At 31.3% G+C, this 26585-nt stretch overlaps 3 protein-coding genes across 4 annotated transcripts; 1 reads left to right on the top strand and 2 right to left on the bottom strand.

The window, feature by feature from the left end:
• Nucleotides 1–1227: 1227 nt before the first annotated feature.
• On the bottom strand, nt 1228–8884 carry LOC148226847 (lysozyme-like). The gene is made up of 4 exons (XM_088201515.1): nt 8687–8884; nt 2359–2541; nt 1613–1686; nt 1228–1543 (listed from the first exon to the last, which is right to left on the bottom strand). The coding sequence occupies exons 1-4, from the start codon at nt 8745–8747 to the stop codon at nt 1394–1396; spliced, it is 468 nt and encodes a 155-aa protein (XP_088057641.1). The 5' UTR covers nt 8748–8884; the 3' UTR covers nt 1228–1393.
• Nucleotides 8885–9565: 681 nt separating this feature from the next.
• Nucleotides 9566–14672, bottom strand: LOC148226846 (lysozyme-like). 2 transcript variants are annotated; one of them, XM_088201509.1, is made up of 6 exons: nt 14512–14672; nt 13975–14145; nt 13594–13764; nt 13459–13532; nt 13257–13393; nt 9566–10027 (listed from the first exon to the last, which is right to left on the bottom strand). In XM_088201509.1, the coding sequence occupies exons 2-6, from the start codon at nt 14036–14038 to the stop codon at nt 9907–9909; spliced, it is 567 nt and encodes a 188-aa protein (XP_088057635.1). In that variant the 5' UTR covers nt 14039–14145; nt 14512–14672; the 3' UTR covers nt 9566–9906. The 2 variants fall into 2 exon arrangements, with proteins under 2 accessions (XP_088057635.1, XP_088057636.1); XM_088201510.1 differs by lacking the exon at nt 9566–10027 and adding an exon at nt 12709–12839.
• A 2352-nt stretch (nt 14673–17024) lies between these two features.
• On the top strand, nt 17025–26244 carry Inos (Inositol-3-phosphate synthase). Its single transcript, XM_088201607.1, has 10 exons — nt 17025–17269; nt 21043–21215; nt 21487–21599; nt 21670–21827; nt 21896–22029; nt 22207–22327; nt 22404–22554; nt 22615–22706; nt 22781–22889; nt 25439–26244. The coding sequence occupies exons 1-10, from the start codon at nt 17150–17152 to the stop codon at nt 25867–25869; spliced, it is 1602 nt and encodes a 533-aa protein (XP_088057733.1). The 5' UTR covers nt 17025–17149; the 3' UTR covers nt 25870–26244.
• Nucleotides 26245–26585: the final 341 nt, after the last annotated feature.

Genomic DNA, 26585 nt, shown 5'->3' with positions numbered 1-26585 from the left:
AAGATACAAAGCTACTTGAAGTGTAGGGAGGAAAAAGTGTTCCAAACATAAGTTTTTGCAATGTTCATATGTTACGATGTTTGTACGTGTTATCTGTTCTGTATACTTGTGTATTATAATTTTTGTTGTGTATACTTTGGTATTGTTTTTCGGTTGGGAATACTCGTGTATTATAATTTCTGCGCATATGTGGCAGAGTTTGTATTTATCCGAGAGGCGAACCTTTTTTAATAGTTAATATAATTGCGTTCAGCCAACTGTTTTTCAATAAGTTTGTTCAACTAGTGTTTTGAAAGAACAATACTTCTCCCTTGTTCAAAGTATGTACGTTCCTTCAAGGGGGGAGAATGTTCCGACAATTTTACATATATTTATGCATAGCCGAATAAAAGTGTGTTATGGCCGTGCGTGGATTTTTGTGTATAAATAACCTGAAGGCGCCTTGGCTGTCACGGCGTTTGGTCGTGCGTCAGCAAGGATTCTGAGGATGTAAACTCTGATAATAAAACATTTCTATGGTTAGAAGTGTTTAATTCCGTCGAGAGACGGTGGTCCTTCGAGAAGAAAAGACGGCCATCTCCAAAGGGGAGAGGTCGCAACAAAGATGGTCTAATCTCTATAGATCTAGCTTTAGGGGTTGCAGTATCTGGTGGCAATAAAGCCCTAAAAGACAAGGGTAAAGTCCCTTTATTTGGTTCGTGGTTACGTCTTTTTCTGGCTCAATCTGTTATATGGAATCTGGTGGAGGGAAGAGGTTTCTCAGAACTAAAACTTCTGCTATAAATATTGAGTTGTTATATGACAGCCCAGTGTGTTAAAATATAATAATTTACGAATAGTTAAAAGCGTGTGTTATAATCGAATAAGTTAAGATCAAATTAAGCACGTCAAGTTCGAACGAATATCAACGTTTTCTTAACAGTTTTCTTCGATTAATACTATAATCCGCTACATATTTACCAATGATTTGTTTGTTTAATAATGCAGTTTTACAATATTTGCTAATCTGAAAAAAATGACAACATTGAGTGCAAACAACTCTTGTATTTTGTCCCATGATAACGTACCAGCTCTTATTTTGATTACAGGATTACATTAAAAAGATAATAATTTGCGACTATACAGGTGGTATTTTTGAAGTTGTAGATTATATCAAATAGTGCATTAAATTGTCAGCTTTTTTGAGTAGTCGTCTAATTACAAAGAGATCAATATTTAATAAAATACATTTCAGTTAATAAATAGATACATTTATTACGACAAAAACATAATTCTAACTTAAAAATGCATATTCTTAATTGACATGACTGAAAATAGCAAGATTTATTTAAATCATAGTATAATATAAATATGAAGCTTTCGTTTAAGGAAGCTACACATTATGATTGATTATTTATTTGCCTTGTCGGCTTTGAACGGCTGATATGCATAAGTTGAACTTGTTCACGTATTCATAAGGAAGCTCCCCCGTGCATCCATATCCACCCTTTTTGTGGATGGCCATATGATCGTAGCAATTGACGATACCGTCATTGTTGCAGTCCTGTAAGTAAAATGTAAATAAGCAAAACTGTGCAAATATAAAAGGAAATAATGAAATTGTATATATTACTTTTCCGAATTTAGCCATGTATCCTTGAACAGCTCTGGCAGCACACTTAGGCTCAGTCACGCAGTTTTGATAGGCTGAAATTTATAAAGAATATTTTTTATCAATCATTCTAATGACTTATGTATAAAAAATACTGTAATTAATGATGTGAAAAAAACATGAGATGTATACTTTGTAATTATAAAACGAGCTTAATAAAATTACTGTTTGTTCCAATTTACGATGAGAGACTATTACCCACTAAGTTTGTTTTTGAGACCAAGTAAGTATTAAGTTTAAGGCTAAAAGAAGAGATCAACGAGCGCGCGGTCTGAATCGGCATTGCAATTATTACGACGTATGTATATGTATTCTAATATGATTTTACTGGAGTAACATATTTAAAAAAATATTTTTGTGATATTTTTTTTATATAAAAAAATCTGGTTTAGAATCAGGAACGTCATTTAAATTTTTTAATTTTATTAGGATTCATAGTGTTTAATTAAATGACATGCATTTTTTTGGCTAAATTCAAAGGGTGGATGCAAAAAATCCACATCCCTTTCAATGATACGTTGTTGTAAAAAAATATGGCTTCGTTGTCGGATCTAAGCTTAAGAAATTCATCCGGAAATTATTCACGCTCTCAATTTAGTATTAGTGTTAAAAATATTTTATTTACATGTATGTTTAATAAAAATATTTTACTGTAGAGATTTATATTTTTACCCCATCTAGGGCAATTAATTCCAGTTTATTCATACCATTTGCCATGTCCGGTGTTTGTCCATCGAGTGTAGGTTTGCCAGAATCGGCCCAGTAAGCCCACGTGATTCTGAAAAGACCGCATGTGTCTCCGTCGCACGTGTATGTCAAATTGCAGTTAGATACGGCTTCGCAGATACAACCCAAACATACGTCGGTTACGGGAGGGAGTCCTTCCTCAGCTGAAATATGCAAATCAATCATTAGTAAAATATATATATATTTATTTGCAATGAAAATTAGGTATACATCGTGTATTTAAACGTTAATAATATTTTTATTACGTTTTGCCCTTTTTGTGTCAAGTTGGCTATACTTAGAAGAAGAACGCGATTGGCTATGACCTCACCGATGTCGACCATGAACGGTCACGAACGGATCGGGTCAGGGCAAGCCGTTAAGTTCGCGACCTACGCAAATTCATCTCTCGTTTGTTAAGGTTCGCAACTTGTTTTCGCAGGCTTATTGGATAGCGTCATCTTTGCGCTCAACTGGTATAACCACCGTTACTAATAGTACATTTTTGCATAACTTTGACGCGGCAGAAAAAAATGTAACACAAAAGCGGTTGCAATATTTGCATACAACAATCAAGGTTGACAAATGCCAGCTATTATTAAATAATATTAGTTCGTCGATATTCTAGAAGTCAATAGTATTGTCGAGCATTAAAACCATTTGACCACGGATGACACCTATAGAAGTCATCAAGAAAATCTCTAGTACTTAAGGGCGTCATGAACCTTTGAGCCTTGTAATATGTTTTTTTTTGTATAATTTAAGGTTGAAAAACACTTTAATTTATTGAAATAATGTTTAAATAACTTGTGGCATAAATGGGTGCTCCCCCACGCCGCGGTAAAAGGGTTAAAAGTAAAGAGTACTACTTTCAGACTTATTTTTGATGAATCAATAAAAAGCAGTGGCGTAGCTAGGATATGTGGCACCCAGGGCGATCCTTAAAATTGCCGCCCCCCCCCCTATATATTTTTTCCAGGGTCATAATATCAGAATTTCTTAAAATAATAAATTGGTTATTATTAGACTCTTGTTATTCGCGGATTTATATATGTTTTAGTCCATTCAGGGTTAAGAACCACACTAGACGGTCCCATCGCAAAAATGCCGCCCCCAAGCAAGTGCCGCCCGGGGCGGCCCGCCCCCCCATAGCTACGCCACTGATAAAAAGCTTCCAATCGTCATGTTTGTATACAATGTTGAAAGCTACCATGAGCCCTGGAACATCTTTGCAAAAAAACAAGATCACCTTCTTGAGAAAAAAAGGAACAAACACTTTTTCTCTACTTCGAAACCAATAAAAGGACGTAGCAGATGTCAATATTTTTTCCTTTATTCTGGAATCTGAGTTCTGCAGATTCCATAGGAAGATCTAAACCTGGCTAAATCATTTGACTCGGACTGGGTGAAAGTTTTGAATGTTAAAATAAGAAATCTTCTTTGTGTTCTTCAGATTAAAACCTTGCACATTACTAGAGCAAAGGTAACAGTCATCAATGTTTTTTGGCTTCCTCAAAACGATTGGTATACCTAAGCGAAAAGACTGCATTTTACCATGAAACTAGTGCCTCAGTTCTTCCACGCAAATCTAACAAACTTATGGGGGAGGAAAATAATAAGCAAAGTACACTTTATCCACAAAATCTGAGATTTTTCTTTATATTTTTATGGTATAAATGCAACAAATATAATGAAAATAATTCGGTGTGGTAACACATCCTCAGAAAACCATTGGCGTTTAAAAATAAACACAAACACTCTTAAGTGACACTGTGTAACAAAAAACAGTCTAGATACACACTGCAAGTGGACGAAGAGACCGGAAAGACACTGATATTAAAGGGGAAATGTATGGGGAATGGAGAAACAAACAAGCGTCAACGGGCTAGTCAATAAGTTTAAACTGATTTTCACTAGTTTTATTGATGTTTTTATTCTAGTTATAATTTTGGTACTCCTTTTAAGTATAAGTGATTATACAAGTCGCACAGTTCCCCTAAGCTTGATGAGAATAATAATAAAGTCTAATTGAATATATTGTCTAAATACTGAAGTAATTCGCTTGAAATAAAACACACGTTAATACCTATTACATCATCAAAACAATATTATTCTAGATATTGAGTATTTAATTAAATATTTTTATTATCGTTATGTTTATTATTATTATGTTAACTGATTGTTCAAAGGTCGCGCACAATGTTTAAAGTAATGAATTCTTAAAATTAAAATAAATTATAAACAACATATATTGAACGTTAACGCATTCATTTTTTGGCGCTTTACACTCACAATCTTACGCTATGCGGACGGAATTACATTATAATTTTTTTTTAGGAATTTTATAGCTTGTACTAAATAACATTCTATCGACAATTTACTCCTTATATTGTAGTGTTTCTTTAAACGCTTAACATTTTTTATCAAAAAATAATGTCATTGCCGCTGTCTTGAGCCATATTCGGTTGTCCACGTGCGACTTTCAAAATCATTCCGCAATAATCCTTCAATCGATTACACAGAAGAAAGATAAACAATCGTAAAATCGATGAAGCAATACCATATAGACGAGCATAGGTTAATCTTTCATCTCGACTAGTTTTCTTCCCTGCCTCACCGGACTGGAATCCGCGAGGAGTTCATTGAATCTCCTGCGTGCAAATGTTGCAGATCGATAAGACCATCAGTTAGTGGTAATAAATGATTGTTCGCAAAGTCGAAAAACCAGTTTTCCTCTAACAGACTAACGCATAATCCGCGTATTCTCGTCTCTGGGTATACCCATGTACCATTATATCAGTCCCAAGGCGGTCAGTGTTCCGTTTAGTAGTTCCGTCGCATTATATCTAACGATGGTTAGAAAACAAACATGGTATTAGGCACGAATACCTAAAATTAATGCGTTTCATAATAACAATTCAAATAATCGACGTTTAACGGCAAACATCTTACAAATTACAATATTTCTAGATTGTCAAAGAAGATATTTTATTATTGACGATTGTGGTTACATCATTGAATTGAAGTAATTTTATTTGACAACATTTGTATTGCATTATATACGTTGGAACGTCATTGACGAAGAGGTGATGTCATTGACAATGTTACAAAAATTGATTTATTTCTCGGGATATTGAATTTAAATTTATTGAAATTTAACTCTTTTGAGAACACTATTAAAATATCGATTAATCTCCCCTGTAGAAAATATCCTTCACCATATTCAAGATTCGATTCTTTTCTTAATGATGATGTCCAAAATATAAAGCCAAGAATAATTTTCGTAAAAAGTAACAAAAGTAAATATATCAGAGCTAATATCGGTATATTTATATACTGTTTCTAAATAACGGTTTTGGTCAAAAAAAATTAAAAAATATAGTGCTTAAAAAAGTGAATAAAAAAAATTTGCAATAGAATATTTTTTCATATTACATATATACATGTCTGTAATATAATATTTATTTTACATACTATATATCTCATATGATTTTATCTAATCAGATGCACTACAATAAAGCTTTTATTAAAACCATTAAAGAATTGCTTTTTGACGGAAAATTTTTCAAAATTTTTATTGTATTTCCAGAAAAAAAGTTTTTTTTTATTAATAATAGTTTTATTACTAATTTGGGTTGAAAAATTAAAAACCTATATTTGTAGCTAATGTGTATACATTTTAAATGTAACTAACAATTATAGTCGAGGTTTTTGCTTATATTTTTTATCGACTCCAAATCGACCCTAAATCGACTCATATCGACCATTTTGAGAAGCTTGAAGTAAGTAGAAGAATAAAGAGAAGCTATTGTATTTTTTATTGTGTCACTTTTATTTTTGAAATACGTAAATTAATATTTTTGAGAAATAAACTATTTATATAGTTTTCAAATATTGAAAACTTCTTAACATATTTAGTTCATAAATACATTATAAAATAATTTCAATCTCTTTACATTTTTCTATAGGATTTATTTTACCAGCGCTACGAATTTCTTAATATTTTGAATAGCTGCTATTTTGAAACAAGATTGCGGATCAGATTGACTAGCAAAATATATTAAGATTTTGAAAAGGTCGGTTTTTCAGAAAAATCCGATTAAAAGTACTGCATTTATCGTGGTCACAAAAACTCGGCGCAATTCGACCTGTTTGCCGAACCACTCTTGAGGTTAAAACCCAAACACTTAAGGGGAAGTGACCTCCCGGGCTGCCCGTCTGAGGTAGGGCGCGAGGCACTACTCATGACGAACAAAGCATTGCAGATGAATAAGGCGACTTAGGCAATTTATACACCACTAGAAGATCAGGGGGGTGGTGTTGTTACAAGGATGATACGCAAAGCAGGCCAGCCAACGCGAGAACGTCCCTCGAGCGCTCGGGAGAAATACTAATGCAACTCCAATAACATATTTAGCACTACGGAGGGGGGGGGGGGTCCCGCTCATCTGGCCGTCAAAAGCTGGGTGCCCGCCCATAAGGGTCGGACTACTACTCGTAACGGCAGTGGCGCAAGCAACGGATAACATATAGCTATACTTCTGGTCACAAAAACTGTTATATTTCATAAATAAAAAATATAACTGTTTTTTAATTGAAGGAGCAATTTTTAAATAGTCGTCATTTTGAAACAATACATTGTAAAAATATTTCATTTTATTTGAATTTTTATTATATAATGCAATTTGTCAGTCTTGATTTTTTTTTATTTAATTGAACTTTTGACTATTTATTTTTATTTTTTGAATAACCGCCATTTTGACTGACTAGCAAAGTATGCTGAGATATTTACAAAGCCAATTTTTCAGAAAAGTCCGATTAAAAGTACTGCAGTTAACGTGGTCACAAAAATCGATATATCCCACGTCTCAAAAATATTTTTTTTTATTTATATTTTTATTGTATAATACAATTAATTAGTTTGGAAAAAATCTAAAAAAAATATTCAAGATACTGTAGTTTCTGTGGTGATAAAAAGCGTTATATTCTATAATAATTTTATTTAAAGTTTTATTATGATTTATTTAATTTTCTGTGTAGCTGCCGTTTTAAAACAAGATAACTACAAGATTTTTAGAAAAGTTTTAGAAATAAACTATTGTAATATTATGAATATATAGCAAGTTACTACATGGCCAATAAATTTATCATAAAGTGGTCAGTAATTTTTTGATAAATGGTAAGTGAAGCTAGACAGTAACAAAGCAAATGTTTTATTTTTCATTACTTTTATAATTTGGTTCATATTATATTGGAAGCATTATAAATAATTTTAGTATACACATATGTTATAGTTTAGAATATTTAATGAAAAAATAAGATCCCTGAATAATTACTATTTAATAACAAACCATTTAGTAAAAAATACTGACCGTTTAATTAAATTGCTGATTAAAAATTAATGGAAAATATTTGACAAAAATAACCGTTATGACAATATAGTGGTTATTTTTTTATTTTCCAAATATATTTTTAGATCAACTAACATCTTTATAAACTATCATTTTACCGATGTTTGGTTTAAATGTTACAGTACCATTATAATAGGAAATGTTCTTAAGAAAAGTTTTAGAAAAATAGTGATTTAGTTAATTTTGTTATGTTAAAAAATTAAATTATTAGGAAACTATTAACCAGAAATAGTAATTAAAATTTAAAAACGCCGATATATCAATACCTGTTATATAACTAAAAATAATATATAAATATTATTTCATTATACATAATGATAAATTAAAAAATGGAAGGTTTTTATCTCATTAGTAACACTTTTTGCGATACGGTTTTATGTATATAATTTTGTAAGAATTCTTTTATCATTGTAATATTTGACCTCGTAAATTAAAAATAACACTTTAATCAAAGCATTCTGTACAAAATAAAAAATAATAATAGGGGAAATTTTCGGGACATATCCAACATTATATTTTAAAGGGAGAAATCTCAGATTAAAATCGTTGATAATTATTTTCAACTGGTTTTTGATCGAATATTATAATACGATGTTTGTATGCAAATAGTATAATATAACGTCCTGCCCATAATAAATTATTAATCGCATTCTTGTTTGTTTTTTTAACAAAGAGTAAATCTACAAAAGCACCTAGTGCTAATTAATGTGCTAGCTAAAATCACACTGAATATGACTTAATACTCGACCTTGCCAACACGGATATCCTAGGATCGATAAATAATTCACGATGTTCAAGATAAATCATATTGGTATTAGATCATTTGGATTAGGTACTTAGTTCAAGGTAAAGTTTAACAAACAAGTATAATATATAAAAATGTCGATGGGTCACCAACCTGTGATCTGCTGGCCCATGAAAGCCACCAGGGCTACGAGGATGAGGGTCATGTTTGGCATGTCGAGGGTCAGATGATCAGTTAGTCACGCGAAAATCCGCTCGGCACTGTGGGTGAGAAGCGACTACCTAAAAACCCAACCGTTTGCTTCATATAAGAACGACTAACGTACCCCCACCGCAACTACTTTGTAATAATAATTGCCTTTTGTTGCTCTTGCATCCTGATCGCCTTATCAGATGATCATTTTTTTCTTCTTATGGTGGCACTGGAAAAACCTTACTAATTAATTAATAATTCACATGAAAGTAATTATATTACCTAATGCTTAATATTCATTTTCAAGTGTTAAAAATATAAATATTTAAGAGGCAGTAAAAAACAAAATTGTAAATGAAATATTTTTATGTTTTTTAAACAAAAGAATAATATAAAATAAAACAATTATAATTAATAATATAAAATATACAATTAATGTTTAATTGTTCATACAAATATATATAATACCATAATATTAAATAAGTAATAATTGAAAACTCCAAGGTTAATTGACATTTCGGTATATTTTTTGTATTTTATTTTTATTATTTTATAAAACGATATTATTTTTATAAGAAAAATCTAGTCAATTCCACATTATAGTTTTAAACGAATTTTTATGAAGGGAATGCATGACATAACCTCAAATATTGGTAAAATAAATTTAATGTACATAAATCCGTGCCATATGAATTCACAAAAGACAACTACATTTTAGTCAAATGTCATGACAAAAACATGTTAACTATCTAGTTTGAGATATTTTTTCCGTTATTAAAATAATCTAGAACCTATCTTTATCTATGACTACTTTTATTCTGAGGTTATTTTTATTTTCACTCTTTTTAAATTAAAAAAAAGTAATTAAAGAGTTATTTATTAATTACATATGTATATATGACTACTATGACTTAACAGGTTTCTCTAATGAGGCACAATCGCCTTAATACAGTTCACACAAATACACACATATGTACATCAGCTCAAATTTAAACTAATATACATACATATTAGGGTCTTCAACCGAATATTCGAATTATTCGTCCGATTTCCAATTATATAAATATTCGAAAATATTCGTTTATTTTTACTTGAATGAAATTTAAAAAATCTTAGAACGAAACAATTTGTATACTTGAGCAACACAGGTAGTCGTTTTCTTTATCAATATACCCGAGTGACTAGTGCCGCTCCAAAATCCACGGTCCTTTATGCGCCTTTATTTTGTTTCGAATGCATGCATTAATGTAGCGAATGTAATTTGCCAAATGTAGCGCTTCGAAGGGTGCATATTGTTTGCTCCTGTAAAGTGTATTAATATTATTGCCGTTAAAACAATGGTTCATGTATTTATATTATCTGGCCGTGTAACTGATGCCGGGAGATTGGTAGATATATTTTAATTTAATGAAATAAAATAATTACTAACTGTAACAAGTTTTTCATTAATTTATGTACATTCGCGCGTGGTAGAGACGAGTCACAAGAAAAAAGTCATATACGTCGCACGAAAATACGATTGTGTGTTGTTTTTGTTTATACCTGCGCTGCAATAGTTTAGCAGAGGTCGATAACAATGTTACACGTATGATGTATTATTTAAAAAATGCAATTAAAAGCATTTCAAAAAATAATAAAATATTTTTTTTTATATGGTAATACAAATTACATACATATCATAGATATAATCTTACATACATAGAAAATATATATACATGGAAAATATATATATTTTAAAATACAATTAATTACATTTAAAAAATAGAATCACGGTTAAGTTTGAAGTGAAAATACTATTTTTTTTAAGTAATATATTTATGAAAATCTACAAAAAACATTTAACAAACAATTGAAGCGTTTTAGTCGTGGGTAGTAGCTTTGATATTTTCGGTTGCGTTAGTTGATGATTTGTGGAGGACGTTTGTACAGCGATCTGTGCAAAGACTCTCATGAATATCTCCTTCTGGAAGACGTCAGTGCTTGTCATTGAGCGCGTGTCCCGGAGGTGATTGCTCGTACAGGAAGCAAGACGTAAGTCCGAGGTTGAAGGAGTCCGTTCAGCGAAGATGTTCTTGGAGCGAAGAGGTAGTCCAAGGTTGAAGGTGACCTCACTTAGCGGACCTAGAACTAACCCCCTAACTACCAGTCACATCCCCACCAATTATCCCAAATCCAGTTCAACCACAACTATAATTTAACAATCATCAATAATCAAACAGTCAAAAAAACTAGGAACACATTTAAGATGGTTTGCCAAAACCTACATCGTTAGCGTCTAAAATTGACGGTTTTACTAAATATTATCTCATTCGGCATGATACTTGGCATTTAGCAATTCTGATTGAAAATATATATGGTAGTTTAATCATATGAGATTCACTTATATTTCAATTATTCCTAATTGAAATAAATTCCTGACGCTTAAAGAAATCTGTGTCTTCGTTTGTCAATCTATTAAACAGGCGTTTTATTGAATAATGAGGGTTTCATTGATCTATTTGCGAACATTCGATGAGAATTGACGCATTTGGGAAGGAATACTCCATCACATATGATATTGGTGAATCCATATTTTATAAAAGTGGAATTATATCTTAAAATTAATAAAAAACAAATTTTTGCTAATAAGAAGAAAATAATCCACACGAATTATAAAACAAACAAACCTCCTTTAGGCAGTATTCTTTATCAAAACTATCACTTTCTAATGATGTAGAATAAGATTGGTAGTTAATTTTCAATTTTGAAAAAATCACTATGAAAAATTGTGAGAGTACCGAATTTAAAGACAGTTTGCTGTTAACTGATACATTAAAAAATCGTACTGCAATAATGCCTCAGCATTCTTTTTGTGAATGAATTGTTTACGTATGCAGATGTATGCGAGGGAGAAGCGATACATGCGCGTAAGAATATTCGTTGTCTCGCTTGTTCTTGTTGAAGCGGCAATACTTATTTCAAGGTTGTTCGTCTGTGTCACATCCGGCTATAAAAATGAATATTTCGGCCCATTTCGCACAAAATAAATAAAAAAATATGAAAAACAATTCTTAATGTTTATTGATTGATCGAAGCTCTTTTTCTTTTTGCAGGTTTTCGTAAACGTATTTATTTACGTTTTACAACGTTTGATGATTTTTAATCCTGGGTGTTCTCGTCTCGCATTTTGTTTAAATGTCGATTTATATACAGTTTATTAGCAATCTAACAAAATTAAGCCAAAGTAATTAAATATAGTACTAAAAATTAGATATATTTACTAAGTAAATTAATAAAATAATAAATAAATAGTTTTTAATAATATATATTTTTTAATTTGTAATAATATTCGAAGGCTTGGAATGCTCTCTAATATAAAATGAATATAATAACTCGTTTTCAATAAATGCCGATTAAATTGTTTTACACAGCAAAACCAAAATTAAATTATTATTTATTTAGTAATTTAGGTAGACAATACTGACACTGAAAAGTGGCAATATCTCACAAGATACGTGTCTCGATTGCTGAACTTAAAAGGGCCCATACACAAGTAATCGATTTATATGCAAGATGCATAGGAATTTGCCATTGTTTACTTACCGATGAAAAATATGCAATATATATAACACATCTTCATGTATTATTTTATAAAGTATCCTTTGTGAATTCTGGGAATTGGACCTATGCGACGTATTGTTTTGATTTATAGGATCAAAAATAAATCGCTCGTTCTTCGAAGACCTCATACTTTTTTCTTTCTATTGTTGCCGTCAGCTTTGCCATTTATTACCCAGATGACTGTACATTTCGCCCACGCTCTCATTGTAAACGTAAACGTGTTCGACATTTATAAGTGTATTCCAAAACAATTTGCATCGGATTTGGTGCAAGTGAAAACTTCAAGGTCCTTCTCAATAAGTGAGTCATGTTCGCATTAATTCGCCATCAAAAAGCGGATCCGATTATGACAGCATAGGAAAAATCCAGGAAAAAATAAAAGCTATTATTTATATAGAAAATGTTTGTTTAATTATTGAAATACGCTGCTAATTGCATAATTAAACTTAATTGTCATTGTTTACGTTTTGGCCGAAACATAACCTCACTTCGCATTCATTCGGCAGAGTCGTCTCTGAAAAAAAATATTTTTTGACACATTTGGCCATAACACCTGACTTTCACCTTATGTCGATTTTAATAAAATTAGTATGCGGATGCGATAGCGTTAATAATTGAGTAATGAGTTATGAAATTTAGTATTAAGGCTGTTCAGTATACAATAACAAGAAGAAATAAACATGTTATTTTTTCTAAGAAAAGCCGATATGAATTGTAATGTCATATTTAATGTCAAGGTGAGTAATGAGATAAAGTAAATCGCGGATTCTTATTTTATGATAATGTTTTGGTCATATAATGCAAATTAATGGGCTTGTCGCATTTTAAATATTTAAATTACTGCAAGGAGGAATTATATTATATAAAATGAGATATTATATTATATGAGAGGGGGAGGGAATAATATATATAATATATATGTATAACTTACACATAGCTATCGGCGGGGGCACATTGTGCATATTTATTCAGATAATTTGCTGGAATATTAGCATTGCACCCATAACCGCCTAATACGTGAATAGACATAAAATCATAACAGTCGATGGCACCGTCTCCATTGCAGTCCTTAAAATGTATTAATTCGATACAAAATCTGATTTAATAATTTATTTTAATAAAATATATCTTACTTGAACGAATTTCTCCATATATCCTTCGACAGTTCTTATAGCGCAAGCCGGGTCAAGTGCGCAATTCTTGTAAGCTAAGCAAATAAATTATATTGAAATATGCATTTTTTATATTGAATAAATATTCAACGTTACCTTCGGCGGCGTCGGGCGAATCTGTAGCTATCGTAGGTTTACCGCCATCTGCCCAATAACCCCAAGAGATTTTAAAAGGCCCGCAAGTGCTTTTGTCGCATTTTCTTTTAACGTTGCAGTCCGTCACAGTTTTACAGATACATGACAAACAGCTATCCGTCAAGGCTTGAGCTGTAATTAATAGTTTCAAGATCACACTTGATCAAAAATTTGCGCGGCCTAGTGTGACAAAAATGCACCTGTCTCGTGTCTAGTACCAATGGCAATTTAGACTCATTTGCTACTTTTTCTCCAAATTAATTGTGCTTACTTGACAGCTACATACACGTCATTGAAAAACTTTCACCTGCGTTCACGTGCTCAATGTTATTTGTATTTTACCTGCGATTTGGTAGACGATTGTTGTCGCCAATAAAAATGTTATCAAATACACTTTGACGAACATCTCGAATGTGGAAATGAAAGTCAATCACCTCTCGGGAGAGTAAAACTTCAACTAGTCGAAGTCGGGTTGACTTGTAGGTCGATTTGTTTCGAAATCCAGTTTCCCCACTATAACGGCAGTAAAAATTTTACCATGATTTTTTAATTGAGCACGCAGCAGTGTATAATTTGATAAATTTATATTTATGTAAACGAATATTAACTGTATTCATGTTTAATTTTATTATGTGATGTTATATATAGATACATATATAAACAAATAAGCATGTTTTGTCTACATACAAAACATATTGTTATTGTATTATTAACATTTTTATTTATTGCTATCAAAATATAATGCAATGGTTATTTCTGTAATTTAATATTAGTGTTACTTATCATCACAAATTTAATTTACTTTATTATTTATTAAACCATATGTTTTACTTGAAATACCACATTAATTTAAAATACCACATTAATTTCGAAACATACCCGAGCTCGTAAGTGCAATTTATTTTTCGGATAGCACTGGTTTGTAATAGCGGGCGGGCGTGTGTTACTCACTTCAATGCTCGATTATAACTTTTTTGCAAATATATTTATATAAACACTTTCAGTATGTTGTATTCAACCATTACCTCCATATTAATGTTGCCGGTTCTCTATATTTTCAACTTTTAATATTATCAACTGTGGTTTAATACCAAATGCTTGCATAAATACATTGTTATATTTTTATTTTTCTGTCATAGTTAAATAATTACTTAAAATTCCGTGTTTTTTTTATTAATATTGTTGGTTTTACAAATATAGTATCGACGGATATTTAAACTGTTGGGACTAGCTCTAGAGCAAATGATACTTTAAGAATATTACGTATAGTCTATCTAAGATGTTAACGCTCATCATCGTTGTGTTGGAAATAAGAGTGCGTGTACGCATTTGTACATATCTAAGTAATTTATAATACAAATAACTCTACTTGAATCTATAAGTAATTTATATACAAATAACCTATAATAATAACGACCGCCAGTTTTTTTTAGAAAACTATTTTTTTTTAAATTATCTGAATTTTAATATTTACTACAAATAGAGATTAGAGTAAACTGTATATATTTAATATACAAGCAAAAAAAGCTGACATTTTATTAAAATTATTATAATATAAATAAAAACACTATTTTTTTCTGTTTTGCTGTTTTGTAAAATTTAATAAAGAATTTGTATTGATATATCTGGTGCAGTGGGTGACAAATAACATAAACATGTTTTCAGTGTTGCCAGTATAAATATTATAAAATGGGAGTCAACGGTTGACTGGTCAATAACTCTATGCATGACTGGCAATTCAAATCGCGGCGCTATCCGTCAAGTACGCTTATGTAGAAGTGAGTAATTCATAACAAACGTTAATTATGAAACTACACGTCCCAAACTGAAACGTGGAAAAAATAATTGTTATGGCCAACGGACCAAGCAAAAAAGGAACGGTTTGTGTGCAACAGTCGTAGCGACTTGTCGGAGAATTGCGAACGCGCTTGATGGTATTTATTGTAAGCCATTGTAAAAATAAACGTATTCAAAGCGGATTTACGGTGATTTCCATTGGCACTTTCATGAAAATACGCCTTCACAAAAGAAGCAAACGACCAAAAAGAACGCCAACTTTTTCTCGAGGGGAGAATTTTAACACTTGGTCGTTTGAGATTTAATCGTTGCTTGTATATGTATAATCTTTATTAATGTAAAAAACTGATCCTAAAAAAATAGATTTAATTAAATATTAAGTTTCACCATATCAAAAAAACACATAATCCTTAAATAGTACTGTTGGTGATTTAATACAAATTGTAAAATTTGTGAATCTAATATTATTTAATATTAAAAAATATATCATTTTAGCCGGCGAATTGACGATTATAAAATTTGCTAATCTGCAGTGGGCCTCACACCTAACAAAAGGGGAAAAATTTAAAAACTATAAAAAACAAACGGAATTGAATTATCTATTAAAAAATGTAGTAAATAAATATTAACAATAGTTTAACACGAAAAGTTTTAAAATAATGACTATTAAATTAACAAATTACAAAATTATATTTTAAAACAATGGTTCTATAATTAAAAAATATGTTTTTTATTGATGTATTATATAAGAAAACTAAATTTTGTGCAAGAATAATTACGAAGTAAACAGATTTCATCACCAGTTTCTTCATTGTTATCTTTTCCGAGCTAATGTTTTTACATTTTTAGAAATAAATATTAAAATAATATTGCGTAAGTAATTAATGCATAAACAAAAAGCACGGCTAATGTTCACTGAAACAAATACGAATTTATCTTGTACATGGCACGATGGCTTGGTTTAAAAACGTGTGATTAGTACGATGGTTTAGATGTAATAGTATGGAGCGTGATACTTTGTCACGCCCGTTGTAGATTAGTTGTTAAAAGTCCATTATGAGTTAACTTGTCATCTCTATTTAATTTAAAAAAATTATGACAAATTTGTTATACCCAGTTAAAATGTTAAAATTAATATTTTAAATAATTAAATACGGCTAGAAAACCTGGAACTTAATTAAAGCTTCCTATCTTTCCCAGAATATGTGGTTTAATTTTTTATTTGATAATTAAAAAATCTGACCAATCATTTTAAGTTCGGCCTTGCTCCTCAATATCAGTTTGAAACGATTCAGATTTAGCAACTTGCACTAATATTACCATATTTTCTTTCGTCGTTTCTGTTTTTTTTTTGTATTTTTTTTGTGGGATCGGCGGTTGAGAAGTTTTTGGAATTATCTTTAATTTTTAAACTTGGGTTTAAGCTTTTACACTTATAAATAAAGAAATAAATTAACATGCATTCAGAGACAATTGGTTTTAAAAAAATTCAGGGTATATTATAATATTGAAATATAAAAACGAATATGTATTAAAAAGCGAATAGATAAAAAGCGGCAAAGAGCGCGCGCATCCGATAGCCGCGCGGCCGATATTCAAAAACATAAGTATACCGAAGCCGCGCTAAGAACGTTTAGTTCAAACGCCAGCTCGATCCGGTTCGGTTGTCCCTTGTGATTCCGATTCTCGTCGCATCGGCATCGTTCTAGAAGAACTCGAGATGGACACCAATTCATTTTTAAAAGTAACCAACGACAAGCTGAGGTACGAAGACGGACGCATGATAGCCAACTACAAATACACCGATACATTCCTGACGAGAAAGAACGACACATACCAAGTTAGTTGCATTTTATTAAGAACGAACAAAGGGCGGGGGTGAGATGCTTTTATTGCACCCTCTGCTAGGGTGCTAGGGTGGGATGTGCTTTATCGAGCCGACGCTGCCCTTGAATCTAATAATCTAGCGAGCGCTTACTAATCAATACGTACAGCTGAAAGAGCGATATCAAACCGTTGGGATGCGTTCTCAGTGCACCTGTGTCTAAAAATTGACGAAAAAAATACCGAAAACCCATATTTAATTTTTGTGTTATTTTATCGATCTTTTCACTGGACTGATTCTGTGAACGATTGGAACAATTGAAAAGCTTCTAGACGCTATGCGATTACGCTTCCATGCATCCGTTTCGTGTGAACATGACACTTTACAATTTGGAACATCGACGGTTCTAGAACCCAAAAGAACTATACGGACACAACAACTTACTTACCTACAAACAAATCTTAATACCATTGTGCATTAGATTACAATGCTGAATGCATTAATCCGGCTTATCTGTCGAAAGCTTCGTATATTATTTTATCTATTGTTGACAAATATCACCTTTTCGTAATTCTTTTTTTCTATTGTTTTTTTATTTTCTTCTTTTTTATTCAGTAGTTCATTTTTTATTGTTATTAGTATTGAGAACACAAATAAAAATTCTCATTATCCCTCGTTTGCCATTTAATTATTCAAAGTGTTCAGTTAGAGTATCTATTTAAATCACGATGTAACATCGAGTTGCGGACAAACCATAGAGCATTTGATGCGATTCTTAACGAAATATTTTGTTGTAACTCAGTGAACGTCACAACTTCCACTTTTTATCCAAAACACACGCACGCTGAACTAACACAATCATACCTCACAACTTGACAACCAGTTACTGTGATATTATATATTATTTTTTATTTATTTTGTGTGAAATGGGCCGAAATATTCATTTTTATAGCCGGATGTGACACAGATGAACAATCTAGAAATGAGCATTGCCGCTTCAACAAGAACAAGCGAGACAACGAATATTCTTACGCGCATGTATCGCTTCTCCCTCCCATACATCTGTATACGTAAAAATATTTTTTAAAGTATCAGTTAACAGCATACTGTCTTTGGATTCGGTACTCTCACAATTTTTAATAGTGATTTTTTCAAAGTTGAAAATGAACTACCAATCTTCTTTTTCTACATCATTAAAAAGGGATAATCTTGTTTTTGTTTGGATCATTTTCTTCTTATTAGTTAAAATTTGTTTTTTATTCATTTTAAGATATAATTCCGATTTTTATAAAATATGGATTTACCAATATCATACGTGATGGAGTATTCGAATGTTCTCAAATTATTCATTATTTAAAAAAACACCTGTTAGAAAAACCGACGCTTTTAAATGAGTTTCAGATATAAAAGCTATATCTATATCTTAATTTATTAAAAAAATATTAATTTCAAGTCTCTCTCGTAGACCGTTTGCATTCCAAGCTAAACATTTTAATAGCGTTACATTGTACATACATTCATACTTATAAAGTTTATTAATTAGGTGCGTAGTTGTAAGATTTTATAGTTGTTGTTGCATGTCCGTTGTAATTTGAATTATGTGTTTATTGTTGCAATCTGCAATGATTTCTACAATTTTTTGAATAGGCCCCATTTTGTAAAAATATTTTTAACTACAACTATTTTTTAACTACTATTTGACTACAATAAAAAACGAGTAGCTTAAAATTTCACAAATAAAAAATAAAAAAAAAGTAAATCATCCAAAAAAACTATTTCAGAATATGTACAATTTTCGCCTTACACAGCCAGATTTTCCTAGTGGATTAATAGATTAGCATATCTAAAAAATGTGGCGTACGTCTAAATGAGATTCATTCGAACTGGTTTAAGAGATATATTTAACTTTTTTTAAGAAAGAAGGTAATTTATGCTAACATAATAAAAAAATTCACGCTGCGCAGCTGAAAAAAACACGTCATTATCTTTAAATAAATTAAAAGTCGTTGAAAAATTAAGTGGAATGTCGCCAGCGCGGTTGTAAAGGTCGACAACCTCTGGTTCTTCTAGTGATGCTCTTTACCGACCCCTGATATTAAACCATCGTTTCTTCAACACTTTTCGAATGTCTTAAAGGAATATTACTTTAAGTCAATACTAAACTCAATATCAAATTAATGTTTTTTAAACTTATGTATGTATTATAAAAAAATTTAAACACATGCAATTACGTTTTTATTTAACCCTAGTGATTAATATAATTAACCCTTACGAGTCTTTTGTCTATATGTATTGGACATCTGCTTTATATTGCCAGCTCCTATGTCCATAACATTTGGACATTTTTCTCATGTTATTTAAACTTCGTATCATTGTGTTGAAAATTTGCAGCGAACTCCAAACTGTAGTGATATTTCTAAATGGCTTCATGAATTCCTTATTTTTATAATGTTGCATTTTTGGAACATAATGTTTGTACTGAAATAGTTCAGAAATAAATTTTCAATATATATTTTATATTATTTTTCCTTATTATATAAAGTAATACTTAACCTTTAATATTTTTTTCGACGATAAAAAATCATGAAATGAAAGGTTAACATAAGGTGTCCTCATACCTTTCCCCCCTCTCTTTGTCATTCTCTGTTTTCCTAGAAAAAAAACAGTTTTTTGAGATATTCTTTTTTAAAATGACCCTTTTGTAAAATTATTACACGTTTTAATTTTTAACTCATTTAACCCGTACCTAAAAAATCACAAAGACTTGTGAAGCAACTTCATGTGTAAATGTATATATGGAAAGTTGAAACATATAATTGTACTTGCACCTGCCAGATAAATTATATTTTCACTAGTAAAAATATATATCTGCCGATGAAAATGTATTCCGATATAATTTTACTGACTTATCTTAAAAACATTTTTGGGATAGATTCGAAACTGCTTTTTTAAGATATTCTTTGGGGGATAACCTGAGAATTTCTGGTATAGAATCAGGTACATATAATATTTCATTTCAGTTTTTGAGGGGGATTTAAGATTTTGATTTCATTCAAATTCATAATATTTCATTAAATTATCTGCATTTTTCTGGGAAAATTCAAAGGGGAGGGGGAAATACCCCCCACCTGTCCTTTCAATATATGACGTCTCTGGTTCTTAAATTAATTTTTGAGGTGAACAACGATCATTGTTAACATTACTCTGCTATTATCACGAACAATGATCTACTGCAATCCAAAATCGGTGATGACTATTTTTTGTTCAATTTTTTGAATACGAAATTTATTACTAAAGAATTGTATTTTTTATTATTTTTCGCATCCAGATATTTAAGACTTCTGTATAAGTAAATAACAAAATCAGTCGATTTTGTTATTAACATATTCATAATTTTTAGTGTATCGATATTTAAAGAATTTCAAAAATAATAAAATATTTTATTTTATAATAAATTTTATTATAATATAAGCTTCTTCGCGAGAAATAATTCTGTAATAATGAAACAGTCGAATTCATTCATTATTTTATCTGTGCCAGGATACAATACCGCTTTAAAAACGTTAGTTGCACTAGAGAGGAAATTTTAGCGTCATATCGCTAGTCCTCAAATTTTTTTTAACGATTCTGTAAAATGTTTTTGCTTCGATTTACCTTTCTACAATTTAATTTATAACGATTTAGGGTGGTTGCCGCGAATTTTTGAGATAAAACATTATTAGGACCAGATTTTTATATCTATAATTAGGATTAAAAAACTTTGATTCTACAACAAAATATATTTTCAGGTTGAAGAACGGGAGACCAATTTGGAAATATGTACTGAAATCAAACCAGCGAAGCTCGGTTTGATGCTGGTGGGATGGGGTGGTAATAATGGTACCACTTTCACAGCTGCCATTCTTGCTAACAAGAGCAATCTTAGCTGGAACGACAAGACAGGCGTCCACAAACCTAACTGGCAAGTATTTCATTATTAGCGTTACTGCGTACACTTGTACATAACGCAAAGGACCATTACCGCGCTTCTGCGTTTTCATTAATGCGCAATATCATTTAAAAAAAGACGTGCAGCTAAATATCAATAATAAATAAAATCGATTTTACTCTTTTAGAAATATTATTATATTTATTTAAAAAAAATACATTAATATTTTATTCATATTTGTTAGACATAAAGGTTTTATAGAATAGTTTTTTTAAAGCCTTTAACAATATATTGTATTTATCAGGTTTGGATCTTTAACTCAATCTAGCACAGTTCGGATGGGAAAAGATGAATACGGTCAAGATGTTAATATACCAATGTGCGATGTACTACCGATGGCCAATCCTAATGATCTAAGTAAGTTTAAACTTAAACCAAATACTCGTAGATGTTATATATCAATTTATTAAATATGAATTGTGTATAGTTATCGACGGATGGGATATAAGCAACTTGAATATGTACGACTCAATGGTGAGAGCAGAAGTTTTGGATTATAATCTTCAACAATTGCTCAAAGCCAAGATGACTGCAATGAAACCCAAACCTGGAATATATGATGCAGATTTCATTGCATCTAATCAAGTGAGCATTTGAAGCATTCGTTTATGATTCATACATGATTATCGTATTTAATGTAATTTATATGATAGTTTGATCGTGCCGATAACATCATACAAGGAACTAAGTATGAACAATACTTGCAAATACGGAAAGACATCAAGGAATTCAAGAACAAGAACGACTTGGATAATGTTGTAGTGCTATGGACGGCAAACACGGAAAGGTATTTAATCATATTGCATTGCAATCAATGATTTATGAAGTTTAAAATATGATAAATTATTCCATCTTTCTGATGAGTATTCTTATTTGATATTTAGATATGAATTTTTAAGCTGAATAAGGAATGATGCACGTTTCTTATTATTTCCATATTACATTTATAAAAATTGTTTTTTAGATTTTGTGAAGTCGTATACGGTGTTCACGATTCGATGGTCAATCTGAAGAACTCTTTGAAGAAATCTCATTCCGAAATATCTCCATCTACTATTTATGCCATTGCTGCTATTGAAGAAGGCGTTAGTATATTTAATACTTCGTTAACTGTAAATCTGCATTATTTAATGAAATGATTCACATCTATTTATATTTTAGTGTTCCTTCATTAACGGATCGCCTCAAAACACAGCAGTGCCCGGAGTGATTGAACTGGCAGAAGCTTATAATGTGTTCATAGGCGGCGACGATTTCAAATCAGGACAGACCAAGTTGAAATCAGTTATGGTCGATTTTCTCATAAGTGCAGGTGAGTTAAACAATCCTCAGTCATTTAAGTTCCAAACTAATTAGTGTTTCTATTTTTAAGGCATTAAACCAGTGTCGATTGTTAGCTATAATCACTTGGGCAATAACGACGGAAAGAATCTATCGTCTTCGAAGCAATTTCGCTCTAAAGAGGTAATGTATTTATTTATATATATAACATAATTGAGATGTATTTTAAATAATGACATATTTATGTATGTTTTTAGATAAGTAAGAGCAATGTCGTCGACGATATGGTGGCTTCTAATTCGGTTCTTTACAAAGAAGGCGAAACACCGGATCACTGCGTTGTCATCAAATATGTGCCATATGTTGGTAAGTTTCTCATGAACTGTTAAGTAATCATAATTTTTACTTAATTTACAAAGTTTTTATAAATTATTTTTAAATCACAACAATTTAAATTATAATAATATATCTATTCTCGTCATGGTGCTGCATCATAAATAATCTACTAATCGTTTTGAAGATCAGTTTCAACTTGGCTAAACTAAATTGGACTGTCGAAGTCAAGCGGCTGCTTTGGTGAACTTCTAAGTTGTCCTCTTAGTAGATTTGGTGTGAGTTCTGCTTGTTCGTATATTCCAAGTCAGAAGCGAAGTGGTAGTGGAGAAGTAAGAGAAGCGCTCTCTGGCTATATACTACCGAGGAAGGGGAAGAGTCAAAATTCCTATAATCCTATGATTAGTTCAGATACTTTGAAGCAGAACTAAATTCTTTTGTATAATGCACATTTTGTTTAACTTCTCCCCTCAAAGATAAGTCGTGTGACCAGGGACGTCATTTCAGATTTTTCTAGGGGGGGAAGCCAGTCAGTGATCGTTTTTTTAATATTTCGATTTCATTAAGATTCATAGTATTTCATTAAATGACATGCATTTTTCTGGCCAAATTTTAGGAGAGGCATATGATACACAAACGGCGTGTCTCTATAAGAAATTTTGTTTTAATGATCTGAGAGCACGTTTGTTTCGGACGGTTGCTGCTGCAGTATACAGATTTTGTCAGAGCTCTTGTTTGTCATTTTTTAATTTATAATATATAATTTTGATTTTTCGACATACATTGTCCCACCAATAAATACTAGTTGTCCTACCCCATGGTAGGACAAACATCCCCAGATCATCTGACCTGCAAAATAATTGACTGTCGGCTGAATACACTCTTCATTCAAACGTTCACTTGACCTTCGTCAGACATAGTGGATCCTATGTGACCCAAACAAGTTAAATTTGCTTTCATCTGAAATATTAAACGATTCCAGTTCGATTAAGTCTAATTTTTAAATATTTTGGCCCAATTTAATCGTTGCAAACGCATTTTATTTGATGAAAACAGTTTTTTCGCCAGCAACCTTGAGTAAAAGCAGATTCTCAAAGTCGACGACGTACAGATTCTACACTTGCTTCATTTCCACTAGCTTCAATGAACTCTATTCTTACATCCACCGCACTTTTAAAATGGTTTTGTAAACAAATCCGTTTTAAGAGACGACCTTCTGATAAGTTGCTCTTTCTTTGTTTTCCTGAGACTTTCTTCGTTTGTAAGGATGTGGAATCCTTTGTAAGTTGTTTTACTGCACCCTAGTTTGCTTGCAATATAACGAGAACTGACGTCGCCGACACGATTTTATTGCTTTTGACGTGAATTTTTCACTTCTGAGAAATGATAATTGTTTTTGTGCCCTCCTATTGACCAAAATTCGGTTTGAACACATTTTGACCAATAATCTTATATCAAAAATACTTAGTAATTAATATCGGTAAGGATTATATATTAAAAAAGTAGGAAAATAGGTATATTTTCTAGGAAGAGAAAATATACCATCTGTATAAACACAAAAAAAACACCTGCCCTCCACAAATGAGGACTCTAACGATCTATTTTGATTTTATTTATCATCACGATATCTGTGAGCTTAGGAAAATCTAGGAGAACCTAATCTGTGATGAGCAAACTCTCAAGTGTGTATCTATGAAAAGTACAGAATTATAGGAAAAATAACTCACAACTCTAAAGAGATCGAAACCATAATCTCTTAAATATTTTAATTTTTCTATATAAAAATCGACATTTCCTACTAGGACTTTTTGTATATACTTTAAATATGGATTTCCTTATTAATGTTACATAAAAACTAATATATAATTGTGAATATTAAAAAAATGTGTGCACCGGTGCTCTTATGGCATTAGGGTCGTTCAAAATAAATTCATATTGCCTAATTACAGTGGTCCCTTATCAAATCAATAATATGTTTCAATAGGTAAAATTGAAATGAATAAATCTCTTTGTAACGAATACCGAAATAACGAAATTCCCAGTATAACGAATCTTGAAAAACTTTCATACAAAATGTTTTCATTGTAACGAAGATTGATCTCAGTATAACAAAATAATTTTATCTGAATTTAAGAATGACGTTACAACTTGCCACAATATTTCTACAGATTCAGTTCATTCTTGACTTGGCGTGTGCTGGATGTGTTCACAAGCGACATTCAAGGTGTTTCGCCGACCCTAAAACTATTTTTGTGTTCATTACAGTATTCTTAAAAATGGGCAAGAAACAATCTTGTAAGAGTTTATTTTGATGCTGTAGTAATATGGTAATTAAAAATAAAATAAAAATATTTCATCTTCCTTACATTCAATATAACGAAATTTTTTCTTCGGTCCCAGGAGCTTCGCTATACTGAGATTTCCATGTATAACGTTTTTTTGCTTGTTGAGTCAAATTAAAAAAAAGAATTCATACTCAAATAAGTCCAAGTTCAACTGTATATAATAGTTTTACAAAAAGCTTTATTTTTTATGTAATATTCTTAAACAAGAATTATAAATAAATCACTTTAATTTTCCAGGTGACTCTAAGCGTGCAATGGACGAATACACTTCTGAAATATTACTCGGCGGACACAACACGATTGCAATCCACAACACTTGCGAAGATTCTCTGCTTGCGTCTCCAATCATCCTCGATCTCGTTCTACTGACGGAGCTCTTCTCCCGGATAAAGTTCAGAAAGGCGAATACGAAGGAGGCCTTCACCAGTTTCCATCCTGTGCTGTCTTCTCTTTCGTACCTTCTGAAGGCACCGCTCGTTCCGGAAAACACTCCCGTCATAAACGCACTGTTCAAACAGAGAGCGTGCATCGAAAATATTCTGAGGGCTTGTCTCGGCTTATCTCCCGACAGTCACATGATGCTGGAGCATAAAGTGCCGTTCATGATGAAGTGCCAGAAGATGGCAAACGGCAACGTCAATGGCGTTGCTATTAACGGCTACAATTAATGACCATTTTCGTATGAAAGATTTTATTTTATTTAAGTGTGCAATTTAATTTTATAACATGTGATAAGAGTGTCAAATTTACTCCTCTATTTTTATGGATGTTTATATTATATATATAAATGTATATTTTTATATTGACTTGAATTATTATTTTTTGTCGCTTCAAGAGGGTTTAGTGTTAAAAAATATATTCTTCAATAGTATTTTTTGGACATATTCAATTAAAGAAATTTTGATACTAAGCCCCGTCAGATAATGTTACTCAATTACGTTAATGTAATAATATGTATACCTAGTTTCAGCTGCACATTTATAGACAACAGATTAAACCTTCTGCATGCATCGTTGTTAATAAAGTTTGACATTTGTTCAGGATATTAATCGTTTTATTCATTAAGCCATGGTTAATACATTGTATTAATATTATACAATATTCTACAAATGTTATTTTTATATTTTTCACTTATATAGTGCTGATTGGTAGTGTCGGTAAAATAAAATATTCGAATCTCCGAGTAGATTAGGTTTAGCCGCATTCAAAAAAATTGCATTATATATATGATAAAGAGCTGCAGGTGATATCTTAGTAAAAGATGCGGCTTTCTAATCCGGCTGAGTCTAATCTACTCGGAGATTATAATTCGAACCTTTTATTCGTTCGACACCGTATTATATAATCATATATAGTTCGTCCTTCGTATTATAATAATTATAAA

Source organism: Plectrocnemia conspersa, unplaced genomic scaffold, assembly GCF_051122295.1.
Source record: "Plectrocnemia conspersa isolate PC_06_02 unplaced genomic scaffold, ASM5112229v1 ptg000013l, whole genome shotgun sequence".
Taxonomy (NCBI): domain Eukaryota; kingdom Metazoa; phylum Arthropoda; class Insecta; order Trichoptera; family Polycentropodidae; genus Plectrocnemia; species Plectrocnemia conspersa.
This window is presented reverse-complemented; position numbering and strand designations above follow the sequence as displayed.